This window comes from Trichoderma evansii (assembly GCF_050947405.1).
Source record: "Trichoderma evansii strain SZMC 28006 chromosome Unknown GGI43scaffold_4, whole genome shotgun sequence".
Taxonomy (NCBI): domain Eukaryota; kingdom Fungi; phylum Ascomycota; class Sordariomycetes; order Hypocreales; family Hypocreaceae; genus Trichoderma; species Trichoderma evansii.
In genome coordinates this window covers 532,522-548,581 of record NW_028145202.1, presented here as the reverse complement: position 1 = coordinate 548,581, position 16,060 = coordinate 532,522, and the positions used below count along the sequence as shown (strand labels likewise).

General features: G+C 49.7%; 6 protein-coding genes across 6 annotated transcripts; 3 read left to right on the top strand and 3 right to left on the bottom strand.

Moving 5' to 3' along the window:
* Positions 1-301: 301 nt before the first annotated feature.
* On the top strand, positions 302-2,224 carry GGI43DRAFT_381037 (major facilitator superfamily domain-containing protein; the record flags this gene model as incomplete). The annotated part of the gene is made up of 4 exons (XM_083203062.1): positions 302-359; positions 489-797; positions 866-1,618; positions 1,680-2,224. 4 exons carry the CDS (start codon positions 302-304, stop codon positions 2,222-2,224), a joined length of 1,665 nt encoding a protein of 554 aa, XP_083063173.1.
* Positions 2,225-3,248: 1,024 nt separating this feature from the next.
* GGI43DRAFT_285129 (uncharacterized protein) lies at positions 3,249-5,381 on the bottom strand. Its single transcript, XM_083201290.1, has 2 exons — positions 5,241-5,381; positions 3,249-4,975 (listed from the first exon to the last, which is right to left on the bottom strand). The coding sequence occupies exon 2, from the start codon at positions 4,834-4,836 to the stop codon at positions 3,364-3,366; it is 1,473 nt and encodes a 490-aa protein (XP_083063172.1). The 5' UTR covers positions 4,837-4,975; positions 5,241-5,381; the 3' UTR covers positions 3,249-3,363.
* A 776-nt stretch (positions 5,382-6,157) lies between these two features.
* On the top strand, positions 6,158-6,993 carry GGI43DRAFT_285106 (uncharacterized protein). The gene has a single exon (XM_083201289.1). It carries the CDS (start codon positions 6,317-6,319, stop codon positions 6,866-6,868), a length of 552 nt encoding a protein of 183 aa, XP_083063171.1. The 5' UTR covers positions 6,158-6,316; the 3' UTR covers positions 6,869-6,993.
* Positions 6,994-8,352: 1,359 nt separating this feature from the next.
* On the bottom strand, positions 8,353-11,343 carry GGI43DRAFT_397695 (F-box protein). The gene is made up of 3 exons (XM_083205142.1): positions 10,640-11,343; positions 9,817-10,545; positions 8,353-9,749 (listed from the first exon to the last, which is right to left on the bottom strand). The coding sequence occupies exons 1-3, from the start codon at positions 10,707-10,709 to the stop codon at positions 8,641-8,643; spliced, it is 1,908 nt and encodes a 635-aa protein (XP_083063170.1). The 5' UTR covers positions 10,710-11,343; the 3' UTR covers positions 8,353-8,640.
* A 1,116-nt stretch (positions 11,344-12,459) lies between these two features.
* Positions 12,460-15,049, top strand: GGI43DRAFT_381034 (uncharacterized protein; the record flags this gene model as incomplete). Its single annotated transcript, XM_083203061.1, has 4 exons — positions 12,460-12,480; positions 12,536-13,422; positions 13,495-14,438; positions 14,508-15,049. 4 exons carry the CDS (start codon positions 12,460-12,462, stop codon positions 15,047-15,049), a joined length of 2,394 nt encoding a protein of 797 aa, XP_083063169.1.
* Positions 15,050-15,520: 471 nt separating this feature from the next.
* GGI43DRAFT_381033 (uncharacterized protein) lies at positions 15,521-15,875 on the bottom strand (the record flags this gene model as incomplete). Its single annotated transcript, XM_083203060.1, has 3 exons — positions 15,521-15,647; positions 15,703-15,773; positions 15,834-15,875. The coding sequence occupies 3 exons, from the start codon at positions 15,873-15,875 to the stop codon at positions 15,521-15,523; spliced, it is 240 nt and encodes a 79-aa protein (XP_083063168.1).
* Between the last annotated feature and the right edge of the window lie 185 nt (positions 15,876-16,060).

Below are 16,060 nucleotides of genomic sequence, written 5' to 3'. Positions count from 1 at the left end.
GATTTTTATTTCTTCTTCACGGCTTCAACCTCTCACGCCCGCTCTCTCTCAGTCTCACTCACTTTAAACGTCGGGTCCTCGCCGCTTTCTCACTGGCGAGCTGCCGTACTTTCTTCCTTCTTTACGCCTCGGTGAAGAGCTCTCAATCTAGTGTTGACAGAGACATGTTCTAGCACGAAGACTATTCGCCTCTCTACCTATTTCGTATGAACTGCCGCCGATCGCTGACTGTTCACGGCATTTCTTTTCTGGATTTTCGATTTCAGCGTACTCTGTGTAGCAGCACAATAAGGGCTTCACAATGACGAGAGGTTCCGCATCTAAGCCGAAGCTGCCCGTGCAGCAGCTGGCAATTCTAGGTAAGCTTGTCTCAGACCATACCTGAAGATGGAAACGGGAGTAAGGCGGTTTGAAGCGCCATCTAGATGGCCAAGACACCATATTTCAATCGTAATGAGTCCGTTATGTGCTAACAATCTGAATCACAGCCGTTGCCAGATTCGCAGAGCCTTTGGCCTACACATCAGTATGGCCCTACCTCCCCGAAATGATTCGAGGCTTTGGCGTCAAGCGTGACGAGGTAGCAAAATGGGCTGGCGTCACATCCTCTGTATTCTCTGTTTTCCAGAGTATTACGGCCGTTCCGTGGGGCAAGGCATCCGACAGGTTTGGCAGAAAACCAGTGCTCATCTATGGGCTCATCAGCACCATGATTTGCTTCATTATATGGGGCATGTCAACAAGTCTTACCATGGCCATTACAATAAGAGCAATTATGGGCGGTGGCAATGGTAACGGTAAGCTTATTATCTACTCTGTCAGAATGCTAATCTGAACAAATGACTAACTTTATTGTCTCATACAGTCGGTATCATTAGAACCATGGTCGCTGAAATGGTCACTGAAAAAGAGCTCCAACCAAGAGCCTTCTCCATCATGCCTCTCGTCTGGTCTCTTGGATCAGTCGTCGGTCCTGCCTTTGGTGGATTTTTCGCCCAGCCAGCCAAGCAATTTCCTAATGTCTTTGGCGACATTGAGCTGTTCAAGAAATTTCCATATCTCCTACCGAATCTCTTGGCCACTATATTCTTCCTCATCTCTGCCACCAGCGCGACCCTTTTCCTCAAGGAAACTCTTGCCGACAAACACGGAGAGAAAGACTGGGGATTGTTGGTTGGAGAGCGCCTTACTCGAGTCTTTCGCCGACAGCCACAGCTCATTGCTCAACGCCGCAGGTCATTCGTCGATGGAGAAGCTACAGCACCTCTTGTACCGAGCAGAATCACACCTAAGAAGCCCACCTCGAAGAAGGTTTCTGCTGGAATGAAGGAAGTCTTTTCTTACCAAACTACTATTAACCTTATCTCATACACCTTTTTGGCCTTTCATTCGGTTGCGTATGACCAGAACATTACCGTCTTCCTGGATTACCCCGTTATACCTCGCACTCCTGAGAACACAAAGTTCCCTTTTTACTTCACAGGCGGATTCGGCCTTAGTTCAGGCACTATCGGAACACTTTTCACCATCTACGGCATTACTTGTGGCTTGATTCAATTCCTTATCTACCCTCCTATGGTAAACCGTTATGGCGTTCTTAACTGTTTCAAAGTAGTTTGTAAGTCAACTGAAGGAACAAGTAATACGATTCTGTACCAGTTAACTAATTATGTTGGCAGCTGTCTTGACACCGTTCGTCTACTTCGTCACTCCGTATACCTCATTGCTTCCTACACCCGCGACGCGTTTTGCCGCCATCCTCTTCGTCATGATGATCAAGGCATTCGCCGTCATTATTGCCTTCCCCTCCACCACGATCCTCCTGACCAATTCCGCCACATCACTCAGCATCCTCGGCACCCTCAATGGCTTTGCCACCATGTTCAGCGGTCTTGGCCGAGCCGTTGGACCCGCTTCCACCGGTCTTGCCTTCTCCTGGGGCGTCGAGCACGGCTACATCGTCTCCGCCTACTTTTTCCTGGGCATCGTTGCCGCCATTGGCGCTATTCCCGTCTTCATGATCGTCGAAGGCGATGGACCCACTGCATCAGCGTATAACAGCGACAGCGAAGAGAACGAAGAAAATGCCATTGTTCTCGGAGACGAGAGCCCCATGGACGACTACGAGGATGCGTCAGACAACGAAGTCAGTGCATCAGCTCCTCTCCTTGGCAAAGACCGCCGAGGCAGCCCTTACAAGGCCACAAACACTGCAAATAATTAAGCATCTATAAAAAGCCTACATACATTATATGCACGTATAAATTATATTACGTGCGCTATCGAGAGATAAGAAAGAAAATGAAAGTGAAGGGAAGAGAAAATGAAAACGAAGGATCAACGTGGCAGTCAGTTTGTGGAGGAGAAGATACAAGACATAAAATGCTTGGCCACACATACGTGGTCCTCTGAATGATTGTCGGATGTTGTTATACCACTACTATACACGTGTGCACTGAGATATTGCATCGGCACTGGCGTTGGAAAAAATGATTCTCACATAGTAAATGATATTTATATAAAAAATGACAAAAAGATTATTCTGTACGATGAGATAGGGGTCTTGCCTCTCTTTTTTGGTTCCCTTCCATACAGTTGGCTACTCACCATGCCAGCAACTTTTGAAGCACCTACCATGACGTAAATGGGCAGATGACCTGTCGACTGCCATGGATCCCCTCATGCAAGACTCCCATGGCTAGGAGCTACAAGCCCGGGTTTAAAAAGGACGATTCCAGACTGAGATTAGCACCTGCTTCTCTTTAGCTTATTCTTGGTGCAGTCTCACCGACTTAGCTGGAACAAATCGGCAAGTTGTCACGCGTCAACACCAAACACCACATGCAAGCCCTATTTATACGAAACAAACGTAATAAACATGACAAATAACGGTTTATAAAAAGTTCATTTAATTATATTTATACATTTATCTTAAATGTCTCCCATTGTAGAATCATGGCAGTATCCCGTACTGTCCAAATGCTTGGAGGCTAAAAATCAGTATAAAAACGTAGATGCAAAAAACCTCTAAAAACATCTTCAAACAGAAATAATTCAATGCTAGTCGTTCACACCTTTTTAATACAAATAAGCAAAAACACACACACGCATACATAAAACAAAAAATCAACATATAAACAGAAAACTCCAAGTATTTCCCAAGTCTACTTCATGTCATGTTTTTCTCTTTCTTTTCATGTTTCATGCAACAAAGGAAAATTGTAGTCGTCAGTACGCGTGAATACACGCCAATAGAGATGTCAGATGAAAATACAGGTCATAAAACGTTAAAATAAAAACCAAAAAACAAACAGTTCAAACATTTCAAACGGGTAAATAAATATATTGGATTTTGCGAGGTCGTTAGTGGTGACGTAAAGGGATGTCGTGGGCTGGGAACCCTTCCCTATCATGCCACTCCCACTCATCATTGTTGCTGGGATATCTTTTATACGGCTGGGGGGCTTCGATGGTTCGATAATCTCGATGTTCGACATCATGCCATTCAGAGACGGGCCACATCGGGGTAGGGTTATGGTTGTTATTGTCGTAGTAGTGATAATTGTTCATATGTGCTGAGCTACCATCCATCGCGGCATGGCCAGCTGTAGGAGGAGGCGCTGCCTCGTCCTCATGGATAAAACGCTCAAGATCAGCCTCCATATCACGCAGCCGAAGGTGTTCTTTCCCAACCCAGTCATCGATTATTTCAGCGATCTGGCGGAAGCCTTCTGTATGGCCGCCATGGTGTCGGGCTTTGATGCCACAAGTGATGAATAAGAAGCTGTGAATCATTTCGTGCAAAAAAGTAGAGATGAGAAGACGGCGGTTGTATTTGGTGTCTTTGAGGATCGGTGATGATAACACGATGAGCGTCTCATACCCCCCTAGACGGATGCTCCGGCGTAGAGCGGTCGTGCCAACAATATGGCTCTCGTATTGTGGGCTGGCAGGGTGGCTCCAGTCCCATGTAACTCGTTGTGAAAGCTTATTCGCGAAGAAGAGCTCGTTTGCGGCAGAGAAGATGCTCCTGAGGGCGTCGTTGTCGAGAGGGAAATCAGCCTCCCTGGACTTGGGATTAATCAAGGCTTTAAGAATGCGGCCATGCTGTGAGTCGCGATGCCTCCGCCGGCGAATATCAGCAACATGCTTTCGCACAAGTCGGGCAGCACCGAGATCACTGAGCAGCGGTGGGTGATCATGAAGCTCACAGTCGCCCCCTTGACCACACGGAGAGTCCACAGCAGAGGTGTCGGATGATATGGATAGACCAGACTGCGTACGCTCCATCGGGGCCGCCGAATTAAATGGCGATGGGCCAAAGCCAATCCCGGATGCTGGATGTGGTGGAGGTGGAAACCCGCCTCGGTGGTCCGGCGACAAGCCCGACGGTGGGGGCGGCGTCGGCGGCGGAGACGGCTCCCGTTCTCGGATCACCAGAAAGGCGAGGTTCTTGACATGGACCGAGCCAGATCCATCTGCTGTCGTGGGAGCTGAAGGGCTGGGATCGCCGCCGGAATGCTCGAACTCGCAGCCGGCAGCATGATGCCCCTTGCCATGGTAGCCGATAACGCGGCCCCAATCGTCCAGGCGCGGCCGCTTAGTGATGCCATAGCAGCCTGCGTCGCTGCAGGCGGTGGTGGCCGCGCTCCCATCTGCATAGACAACCCGTCGTTTGCTGCTGGGACCGACTCCAATGCGGCTGCTGCTCGAATAACTGCTCGAATAGCTGCCGCGCTTGATGTAAGCAGCCGCCACCTGACCAGCAGGAGTGGAGGATGAGGAGGCGGCAGCGTCACCAAGCGGATTTCCCCCGCCAACCACCCAGAAGGCCATTGAACAGCATATGCTCCAGCCCACCCACCAAGGAGACAGCTCGCCCAGTCTGTTTGAGAGGATGTATTGGCTGGTGCGGTCGATGTAGTGGCAAGGAGGCTATTGCTCCGCTGCTGGACAGCCGGTGCGATGCAAGATCCTGCTTCGTCGTGTTAACCTCTTTCTTCCCTTTCGCCCTCTCGATCTCACTCTCTGGTGCTCTCCCCGAATGAACGGCGAGTGGGCTCTGGCGGAACTGGAGAGTGTGGGATGGGAGAAGTTTGTGTGAGCTGGCAGACTGAGTTGTCTAGTAACTGGGGACACCGGTCACGGAGCAGCAGGCCCAGACAAACCGAGTCCGCCACCGTCGGTGTGGGAAGAGGGTGGATGTGGACTGGCAGGGAGGGACTGGGGGACGTAGATACCTGAATCACAAACTGGAATCACCTCCCGGCTGCCATTAAGAATAGCTGAGGAGGGAGAAAGCCGAGGAGAGAAAGAGGAAACGCCAGCAAAGGGGAAAAAAGAGAGAAAAGGGTAAAAAAAAGAAAAACGGTCATCCAAAAATATTCTGCAATGCTGAGAAAGCGAAGGAACAGGGGGGACAGGTGTGCCACGGGCGAAAAAGCGCAGACCAAGAAATCGCCTCAGTCAGTCATGCAGCAACCAGCATAGCGCGTAGTATTAGCGAAGGGTCCTGGGCCTTTTTGGTCTCCAGAAACAGAAAAACGAGAGGCAATTGTCGTCAAATCACGGGCGCCGGCTGGAGAAACCCTGCATGCCAAAGCCAGCCGCAGATGGACACGACAAGCGGCGCACGTCTTTGATCATCGCCTCGCTGGCTCTTTTATGCCAGCCAGCGTGGACAGACGTGATATGCGAGTGCGGGTTTGTGTGTGTGCAGGTTGTGGTGGTGGTGTGTGCCCTGCGAGGGTGTTTGGCCAATGCCTGGAGGGACGATGAGCGAGGGCTTGGTCCCGACGAAGCGACGAACGCGGATGATGCAATCGTTCTCTTTGATTCTGCAGCCTGAGCGGGATTGACTGGTGGGAAGATTGCTTGATTGATAGATGGACTGATTGATGCAGATACAGAGATGGGTAGGGAGTGGGAGAGAAGCCGGGAGTGGCAGCATGTAAGTTAGCAGAAGAGGTAGATTGATATGTACGCCGAACAGCAGCATGCACCAGTGAATCAATCAATCTCTACACCCTCCCAAGACACCTTCCCAGTGGGCTGGCAGCTGGCCCATACGATGTCTTCTGGGGCTGTTCTCGGGGAGGCTAAAGTTGACGGCTTCCTTTGTCTGTAGATCCGATGGCGAGAATAATAGCTGGTGGACTTTGATCCGAGCCTTTACAGGCTGCCGTTGTTACAGCACTAGCCCTGCCGCAATGTGAAGAGATGGAAGGTTAGCAGGGACCAGGTCCTGCAATGAATCGTAGGCGCTCAACTGCCTGTGCCGAAGCTGCGCCCCCACATCTGGGACGATCAGTGAGGCATGGCCAAATCATCCGATCCAGGGCTGTCGTCCGTCCTTCCCTCTGCTCTTCTGGGCCTCCGTAATGCTACCATAGGCTGTACTGTCGACTATGATGCTACCCCATATTCAATGGCCCTTGTTCCAGGCTCCATGGTCCTCCATACGCGTAGCAGCAGTTGGCTCTGGTGCTCTGAACCGCCTCGCTACTGGCACAATACTCTCCGTGCAAACTCTCCGTCCGCCTATCTCTCTTCACTCCTCGTCACAAGGGCTCTCACGCCTCTTCGCCGAGACTCACCGGATGGTCTTGTTGCCCCTCTTCCTCCCCTCATCTGCCCCGATCCTTGCAGCTGGCTCGAGAGAAATATCACATCCCCCGTCTGGGGCCCGCTGCTGGACAGAGTCCACGCCCTCTGGGTGGCCTTCATTGGACCGTCCAGCGGTGTATGCAGCTGCAGGATGCAGAAGACATGCACCAAGGGCCGCTTAGTGGGTTCCAGGCTCTCTGCGTGCGGCGATACTGAGAACAGGCCAGACCAGCACAGTGAAGTTTCTTCACTGCTCCATTGACGTGAGCAGAGCAGAGGAGAATCGGAGCCTTGGAGGGCGCGCGGCGAAGGGGTCTCTAGATCCGGAGTTCGGATACATGGCGGGCTTTTGGTGATTGCGGCAATACTAAGACCAAATACAGTAGCACTTACATTGGAATGCGCTAATGGCTGCTGCCAGTCATCTACGGCAGTTGGGGATGCAGAATCACTTTGTGTTACCATCCAACAGCGTCAAATTTTGCGAATCCTACAAGGAATAAAGCTCTTCTCAGTAGGTGGGCTGGATGCTACCATTACTGTCCTACAAGTCGTATTGGGAGAGAGACGGGCGTTGAGCCGCCTCCAAACAAGGACTGGCTACAACACCAAGGTTCCTCTTCTGCATGAGCACTGACGGGCAGCAGTAAACGCACATACTGTACACAATGCGCTCCCACAATGGCACTACAAGACGCTGGTCCTGCTAGCGTCTTCATCTGCACCGCAGTGGAGGCAGATGCAGCAGCGCGTTGGCACAGATGGAATCCTTGCTGGTGCTATTCCCTTGTCCGCCCATCCAATGTGAGCTTTGTGATACCAACCTGAAGCAATATGCAGTGGCAGTACTACATACCACAGCCATCTGCTCCTCGCACCGCAGTCTGCAATCTGCATCCGAGAGTTTTCTCTCTCTGATCAAGCAGACAGCAGACAGCAGCACTGCGCACATCAACGATTGCCGGCAGTCAACTCCAAGCTACCGATATGCAAGAGTCTTGTGCCTCGTGTCAGATGACCGGCCATGGAAACGCCAAAATCCAACATCATCCTCTCAACTGGGCGTTTTTCTGGTTACTCTTCCACCCGTAACCGTAATGTTTCGCCGCTCCGTCTGTGATTTTCTTTTGCTTTGCTTTGATTTTTCATCTTTTTCCATAATGGTGCCGCGTAATTTTGAACCAGCCACACAGACAGAGCTATTTCCTCTCGTGCCGTCGACTCTCTAGGCCGATTTGTCGACGGGAGGGAATTACAGCGCTGGCCACGTCGTCATAGGACATGATGCGGCACTCAGCATCCCATGATTGGCTGCCCTGCTTCTGTCTTGCCCAGTGAACGTGATCATTCAGGGAATTCATCCAGTAGTCTTGTTAAAAAGTAGCTTCAAGCCCTAAGAAGAAGAAGCACCAGGCAGAGAAGTACCGTAGCAGATAACAAGGTGAGGCAAGGTAGACTAGCCATGTAGGTGGGAGCTAGCCCAATGATGTTTGCGGTGAAGTCGCAGAATCTCCATCTCAGTCCATGTAGTCACCAGCCAGTTCCCTCGTCTATAACAAAAAGATTGTAGCGTATTTTGTCTCATTGGCTCGCATACCCCATTAGCCAGCTTGGAGCTCGCTGCTGGTTGGTAGTGCAGCCTGCGGCCTGCGGCCTATGTGCAAGGCGCGGGTTAGCTATCCTATCAGCATCATGTTATCTAATATAATACGAATCACAGGATCGATAGTAAAGTGTAGGCACATGTAGCGTCGCAACAAGTTTATGCTCTAGAGGGGTCTGAATTTTCATTACTTGAGTAATATTCATTAATTAACACTACTTGATTGCGGCCGTCACGGGTCATTTGATCGCTTTTTGTTCGATCGACAGGTATTAGTCGCCGGGTATGAAATTATGTAGGGTTAAGCAATCTCTCCCTTCCAGTTGGACGGGGAGCCAGGTGTCGTGATGGCCCCCCATCTCTCTCAAAAAAATATATCCACCATTCGTAAACTTGGCAGGTAATCGTAATATGCTTTTAACTTTTTGTCCTCATTCGCGAGGACCTCCGCTTCCAAATGTATTCATGTATCTAACCTCATCCGCCTGCAGATCCAAAGCCTCACGCATCTGATCTGCATAGCGTCTTCTATCTTCTTCTTCAGCCAGGACGTCAGGGTCTTGCTCGTCTTCAAAGTCCTTGGAATGATAGAGCGGCGTTGGTGTGAAGCTGACCATTCCTAACCTTTCGCCGGTCCAGAACAGAACGTTGTCGTCATTGGGCCGATCAGGGGCTTCTCTTGACTTTGTCGAGATGATTTTACGTGCGAGCTCGCCGGCTGCGCTCATAGAGGCGAATAGCGATGGGGCATCGTCTCCTTCGCAGTGACCAATCCTTAGCTGGCGGCACTCTGTTAAGCCGTCTCTTTCAAACCACTTTATGGAGCCAGCTCCATCTGAAAATACAATCTTGCTCCCATGATTGGCGACTGACAGGATTGCAGCAGACGCAGCAGTTTGTCTATTCTTCATGGTAGAATTCTGCATCATCTCACGACCAACTGGGTCGGCAATTGCCTGGCTGAGACCAAATATTTCAAGTGATCCCTTAGACTTGTATGTTCCCCCGGCCACCAGCGTCCAACCTTCACTGCCTTCTTTGGACTTGGCTACCTGCTCTGCGCTGAGCTCACCGTGCCGTCTGACTTCGCTATCTAGAGAGGAGAATGGATGTGGTGTCGCCGCCATGCTGTTAATCGTAGCTCCCGAGTAGATTGAATCCATAATGACAGGGAACTTGCGGCGATCATAATGCAATATGTTGGAGAATCTACCGGCCACGTAGATATCGTGTGATACTAAATCTGGCGATCCATGCTGTGGGAGGTGTACAATGCTGACGGGGGTAGGTTGAGAGAGCGGCGCGTAGGGGAGTAATGGTGTCGGGTCGAATATTGATTTGAATATATCGTTTTGATCCACGCGTTCCACGGTAACTTGCGTTGGCCGAGCTCTTGCACGAGGGTCGAATAGATGGATGCCAAGAGATGTTCCAACCGTAAGAGGAACGTCATCTTGAATCTTTGAGAGTGCGGTAATGGACCATTCAAAAGATTCGCGGCTCACGACTTCTAGGCGTTCGAGGTCGATTTCGATCAAATCTGCAGGCAAATGTCAGTACCCGTCAACTCAATGCGCTAATGCTGGCATGTGCTTTCATCTACTCACGGCTTTGTACAGCAAAATATGCGCGATGCCTATGGTTGTCTACGCTAACGCACTCTGTAACCCCTGTGTCAACCCTCTTTGAACGTCTGGTATTCTGGCTTCCTGGCCCATCGATGAAAAGTATGTCGGATTTGCTGGTTGCAAGAATCGAGCCTGGCTTGTTCCGTGTCCCCTTGACGTCCCACAAACATATTGAGCCATCGTCGAGCGGCGATACGGCCAGCATGGTACCTAGGCCGTCGTTTCCGTCGTATGGGTAGTACAGCTCCATCCCCCGGGCCTCGATAATGGCCTCGATGCCCCGATCACGTATCCGAGGCGTTTGCAGCCAATTAACACATGTAGGTCCGTTTCGTTGGATATACTCGCTGTACCAGCACACTCGTTCGCCGGGGAACGTCGGGTCCCAGTTGGCCATGTCTTGGAGTTCTTGCCATCGGTGGCTCCGCTGTCGCCTCTGTGCCGGCTCGGCACTGTTTTTATCTCCATTCGCGGCCTCTTTATCACCGGAATTGGTATCGCCGCTGGCTTCTGGACCTAGCAGCACCGTTCCATCTCGGGGCTCGTCGTCGGAATCGCTGGGAGAGATGAGTCGACGGCGGCTCTTTAGTCGTTGGTACCATGATGATTCCTCGAAGCAGCGACGCTTCCAAAGCTCATCGTCGAGGCAGAGCTTCTGCAGCTTCCGCGATACAAGCTGCAGTCTAGTGATGTGGAAAGGATCGAGATCTAATGGCAACAAAGACAGAAACAGTGAGCACTGGCTTCGTTTTCCCAATCTACGGAGACGACAAGATAGTGGAGGGGCAGGTGGAGCTCTTACAGCTAATGATCTGGAGCACGATCTCATCTGGAAGCACGTCCCAACGCGACGATCGACCGGGCAAAGCCATAACGAATGCCTCTGAGGCCAGCCTCAATGCCGCCTGCTAATGGCAAAGGGGAGACAGATAGCTGGGCTGGCCGAGGCGGACTTTTTGGCTTCGCCGATGGAGCCCGTATTGAAAAGAGCAGCCGACGGTTGGACTCAGAGACAGAGTCGGGCTCGAAGATCTCGAGCGTGATTTAACAGGGGCCTGCCCGTGCTGTTGCTGCTAGTGTGTAAGAGAGTGACAAACTTCCAGTGCTCTAGTATCGCGTAAGACCAATCGCAGGGATTCAGTTCCCTTTTAGTTCCATAATACCTCGGATGCCGATTTAGCAGAGTGGGTGATTGGTAGAGCCAAAGGACCCTGGCGGGCTGATTGGCTTGCGGGACGGATAAGGTAAAAAGGCTTGAAGGCTCCATGATTTAGCCCGAGGTGGTTGTCGTACTAATAGCACTAGCATCAATGTCATATCCACCAACCCAGTAGGTGGTAGCACATCGACAACAACTACAAGTGTGTATTAGCAGCTGTTCAAAGCAAGCATTCGATTACGTATATATTGCCAATCAAGTGTAATGATGACTAAATTGTCTTGTAGCTTGACGTAAAAATCCATGCCCAACGAGCTCCTTACATATCACATGCCACTATTAAGACCGTTCCCCCACAATGCGGCAATTGTGCCACAGGATATTCTCTTCCCATTCTAAGAGCATCTTTATAATAGAGCAGACATGAATATAGCTTAGGTAGACAAAGGCCGTTAGTGTCAGCACTGGCCGTTAGACCCTAGAAAAAAAGCTGCGTCAAAAATAGCAACGAAACTACTACTACTAGGTGATAGCGGCTCAGCTACTCCACACCAATATAGTAATGATGCTATCATCTACATGAAATTATCGTTCCATCCCAGTATTGTTATTTACAATACGTATATGTATAGGTTCTAGAAATTCTAAGGATATAAACGAATGTGTCGCAGTTGGTTATTCCATCCAATACTAAGAAACAAAGAACCAGAATCTCTGCAATGCAATTGCAAGCCCAATGGCACTCTGCTGCGGTGTAAATACTCGCTCAGGTGGATCAGTAGATGTTACTGTCAAGATGACGCAAACCGCGTAGAACGTGGGAAAATCATACAATTGGGCGCGAAAGATTTATCTACTTAGACGCGTCTGCTGCAAGTAAACAAATGCCTGCAGATAAAAAGATCTGCTAGGGCTTTCGCTTGAATTTGGCTGTGGCCACAATCACTCGCTCTCCTCTGCCAGCTGGCCAGCTCACAGCTATTGCTCCCCCCTCAAAGTTATTCCCCAGGAATTCCCCCTTTCTCTCTCTCTCAACGTAGTAAATGAGTTCCTTTTTTTTCTCTCCACCTCATCAATCACGCTGCTCCGCGCTGATAATTTACATCGCAAAACGCGTGCACGTGTTATTCACACTTATTCCTTTTTCTAGCTCCAGAACCTTTTCATCCCATTCCATCATATCATCATAATCATCACCAAAGCCATCATCACAACTCAAGAAAGATTGCTGGTTTTATCAGGCATCTCACGATATAGAGGCTATCAGAGCAATTCTATCCAAACCGTCGGTATATCCTTCGAGACTTTCATCTCGCATCATTGAATAGTTTCCAAGAAATCGGGCCATTCAACGCCAGCCATCTCTCTCTTTCAAGCATCAAACCTTATCTCGCTTTTCAGCTCTACAGAGACTATCATCAATGAAAGATTGTAGAAGCTTCCAAGTTATGCAATAGCCCATCATGCCTATCAATTTCGCCGAGGTATGCTCTCTTATTATCAGCTTCTTTCTGTTTTTGCGATACTAACAGACAAAAGTCTTCTATCCCAAGATATGGGTGGAGCAAACCAACTATCGTCCATATTCCTACCAGCTACCAACAGGCCGTAGCCAGAGCTCATCCAAGCGATGACCCGTTTGCTATGTCTACTATGCATGACATTCCGCTTCATGATGATTCTCCCTATGATGATTTTTCGAAGCAATATGGCAATCAATCTCCTATTTCGGAGCAAACTTCTTCGCAACCGTCTCCATCGCCATGGAGCATGGGTCGTAGCCTTACCAATCCCAAACCGTCTTCCCGAGTGGATCCCGATGAAGCGCGATCTGAATGGGAGACCATCGCTGGTGATGATGAGCTTGACTATCAAGTAACCAGCCGTCCAAAGGCCAAAGTCACGCTGAAGAGTCTGGGACTCGTCCCTGACACTGACGATGACGACGAAGATGATGGCGGCAACGCCAAAGTCAAAGGAATCAAGCCGCCTTTCAAGAGGCCTGGTACTCCATTTGATGCGTTTGGCTTCTCTAGCCGTTTGGGAGAGCATGAGGCAAATCACATCAGAATGGGCCAAGACACGAACTATAGCCCAGCCTTTGTCCACCATGGACATACTGAGTTCATCAAACAACCCGTCTATGGAGGAGGAGTTCAGGAGGTCGGCCCATCTCGCCCAGCAGGACGCAGAGGCTTCCCAGTCAACTCCAAAACGTCGAGCAGCGAGAGTACAGATCGTTTCAAGTATGATGGAGAGGCTTACTCCACCTTTCTGCATCCATCCAGTACACGAGAAACCAAAAACTCTACGTCTCACCGTACAATTATGAACGAGGAGAGAGGCTTGAGCATGCGAACCAAATTTGAGTCAAAAGAATCTACTATGCCCAGCAAAGCTGCCTTTTACAATCCGACCGCGGTTTTGTCGACCTAGAAGGTTGATGATGAGGTCCGAATTCCAGTAACCAGCGGTCAAAGAGCTCAACACCAACTTAGTACCGAGCGCAGCCCAGAGACTGCCAATGCAGAAAATGGCGAATACTGGCCACGAGTCCGCACTGATGCTGGTACCGACGCCGATTGGCAAACTGTTACCACTGGACTTGTTGGTAGAGCTGAAGACCAATCCGACCTTAATCTCATCAAAGGCACAGGCAGCAGCCTTGCGGATGTTTCTGATATTATTGAAGAGCATCCCTACCCAGCCAAGAGCTATAAAGCCGTTGGTAAAATTTCACACCGACGTAATCGATCTATTCATCATCCTGGAGGCTTCCACGCCGAGACTTTTGCTCAGGCCAAACCTCGAGCTAGTAATCAGTACGGAACCCCGGCTGTTGATCAACGTCAACAGAGAGCTGTACGCCAGGCTTTCCAGCCTGCTGCTCGCGCTGCGGGTCCTGTTCGGCGGCCCTCAAATCCTTTTTTAACTCCTCCAAACTGGAAGACCTCTGCTCGCATTACGGAATTAGAAGACGGTCCTGATGACTACCAACCTCCAAGCTCGAGTCAGATTGTTCAAGCGCAGGCAGACACTACTCTGGCCCTCACACGAACCGATTCTGCCGAGACTGTCTGGCCCCGAGTTATTCGTCATAATGAGACGGTTAATGAGTTTGACCAGGCATTTTGCGAAACTCGAATTAAGGATACGACTCTGCCTAGCGACGATTCTACCAACGCATTCTCTCGTTTGCCATTCGATCTGATCGACTTGAAAGAAGCTGCTAAAACTTATGGCTCTCAAAGATATCGCAACGCAGAGGAAGCTGACTCTTTTGCCCAGAGAGCGAGACTCGGCCCTCTCTGGTCAGGATACTCTAACGAGGCTGGTCCATCTTCTTCTGGCGGCTACCGCTTTGGTGGCTCCAACAATCCTCCCGTGACACGTCCCTCTACGGCAGTGTTTCGAGATCAAATAACCAATAGTCGTCCAACTGGTAAGTTATTCGCTATTCACAGGTGATTGAAGGTGTTTGATAATGCTCTCGCTAATCTCAAGGATGCAGTTGAGTTTGATTTCGTTGACAATACACCGTCTCCGTCTTCGGCTATTCTTGGCTCTTTGAGATCGAAGCTGTCTCTCCGTCCGAAGCCTAAACCAGCTCGCTTTGGCCATTTCAGAGCTGCAGCCGCCTTAGGAGCCAAATGTCTTCGAATCAAAGCTCCACCCACCCAGTCTCAGAACAACAATCAGGAATGGGCCTTGCCCAGAAACGAGACTGGAGGCGTCTTGACTCCATCTGAAGCTGAGTTGATCGAAACAGCTCGCGGAGAAATCATGGATCGTCGCCGGTCTCCTGAAGAAGCGGAACACAAGCGCAAAGTCTTGTTCATTGGAATCGTTCTCTCCTCTATCGTTTTTCCCTTGATAGGATTTCTCGCTCTGGTCGGCAAATTCGACTCGACTGTTTGCTGGTATGCACTTGGCGAGATGAAAGGCTTCACCAAAGAGCAGCGAGGCATGCTCATGCAGCAGCTTCTTGTCGAGACGTTTGTCTACACGATCTTGATCATCTTCCTGAGCCTCCATTTTTCAGGTCACCTTTAAGTGCAATTTCAATTGACGACTCTGCATCTCTTTTATTTTCTTTTATTTTCCAGGTGTTATTCATTTCATTTTTTTCTATCTTCTCTTTTTAATGGATGGACATAATTGTTGCTTGTTTGCTTGCTCGGTCGCTCGCTTTTCCAGGTTAAGAGGAATTTTTTGCTTTTTATATAACATTGCGGCGTTGAAGGATTTAGGGGATTTAACATCCGATGCCTGCTCAGGATTCAGATGGTACTTGGCGAGATGACGTGAGGTAAAATTTCTAAGGAGAAAAGGTTTACATAGTGGTCATTGTTTGTATGTAGGGAAGTCAATTGATTCATTTGCACCATAGTGATGGCAATCTCGTATCATAGCTAAAGTCATCTAATCCCGCACCAGACTTGGTATTGCCCATCATTCTCTCGTCCAATTAAAGATTTTCTGATATCAGTTTTCATTCAAACCAAGCTTTGATAGACCAGCCCTCTATTTCTTGCTGCTACCTCCGGACTGCGAGGTCGAGTTTCCGCTGGGAGAGGTGTAGGTGGAACTTCCAGAGCCATTGTTGTAATATGTGCTACCGTTCGAGTTGGAGTAGTAGTAGGAGCCGTTCCTGCAGCCGTCTTGTTAGATTTCTTGCCTTGCTTCTGTGACGTGGGTATTCTAACTGGTTAGAGTAGTGGTAGGAGTTGGAATTGGAGGCACTGCTTCCGTAATCCCGAGCGCAGTAGTGGTTACCCTACGAGGCATTAGTTCGAGATCCATCTCTGATCCAAGCAGGGGACCGGGAATGGCACACCTGGCTATTGGTGCCAGAGCTTTTGTAGGTGTAGTCAGGCATGGCTGTGGATGGTATCCTTGTAGGCAAATCTTAATGTTTCCGAAGTTTAGGGAGTGGATCTCAGAAAATGGGGAGATTCAGATGGAGGGCTGAGGGACGCTGACCGCGAAAGGAGTCCATTTCGAGGTAGTGGATATTCCGAGGTTTGCGGAATTAAGCTTGGCAACAAAATCTCCTTGGATATA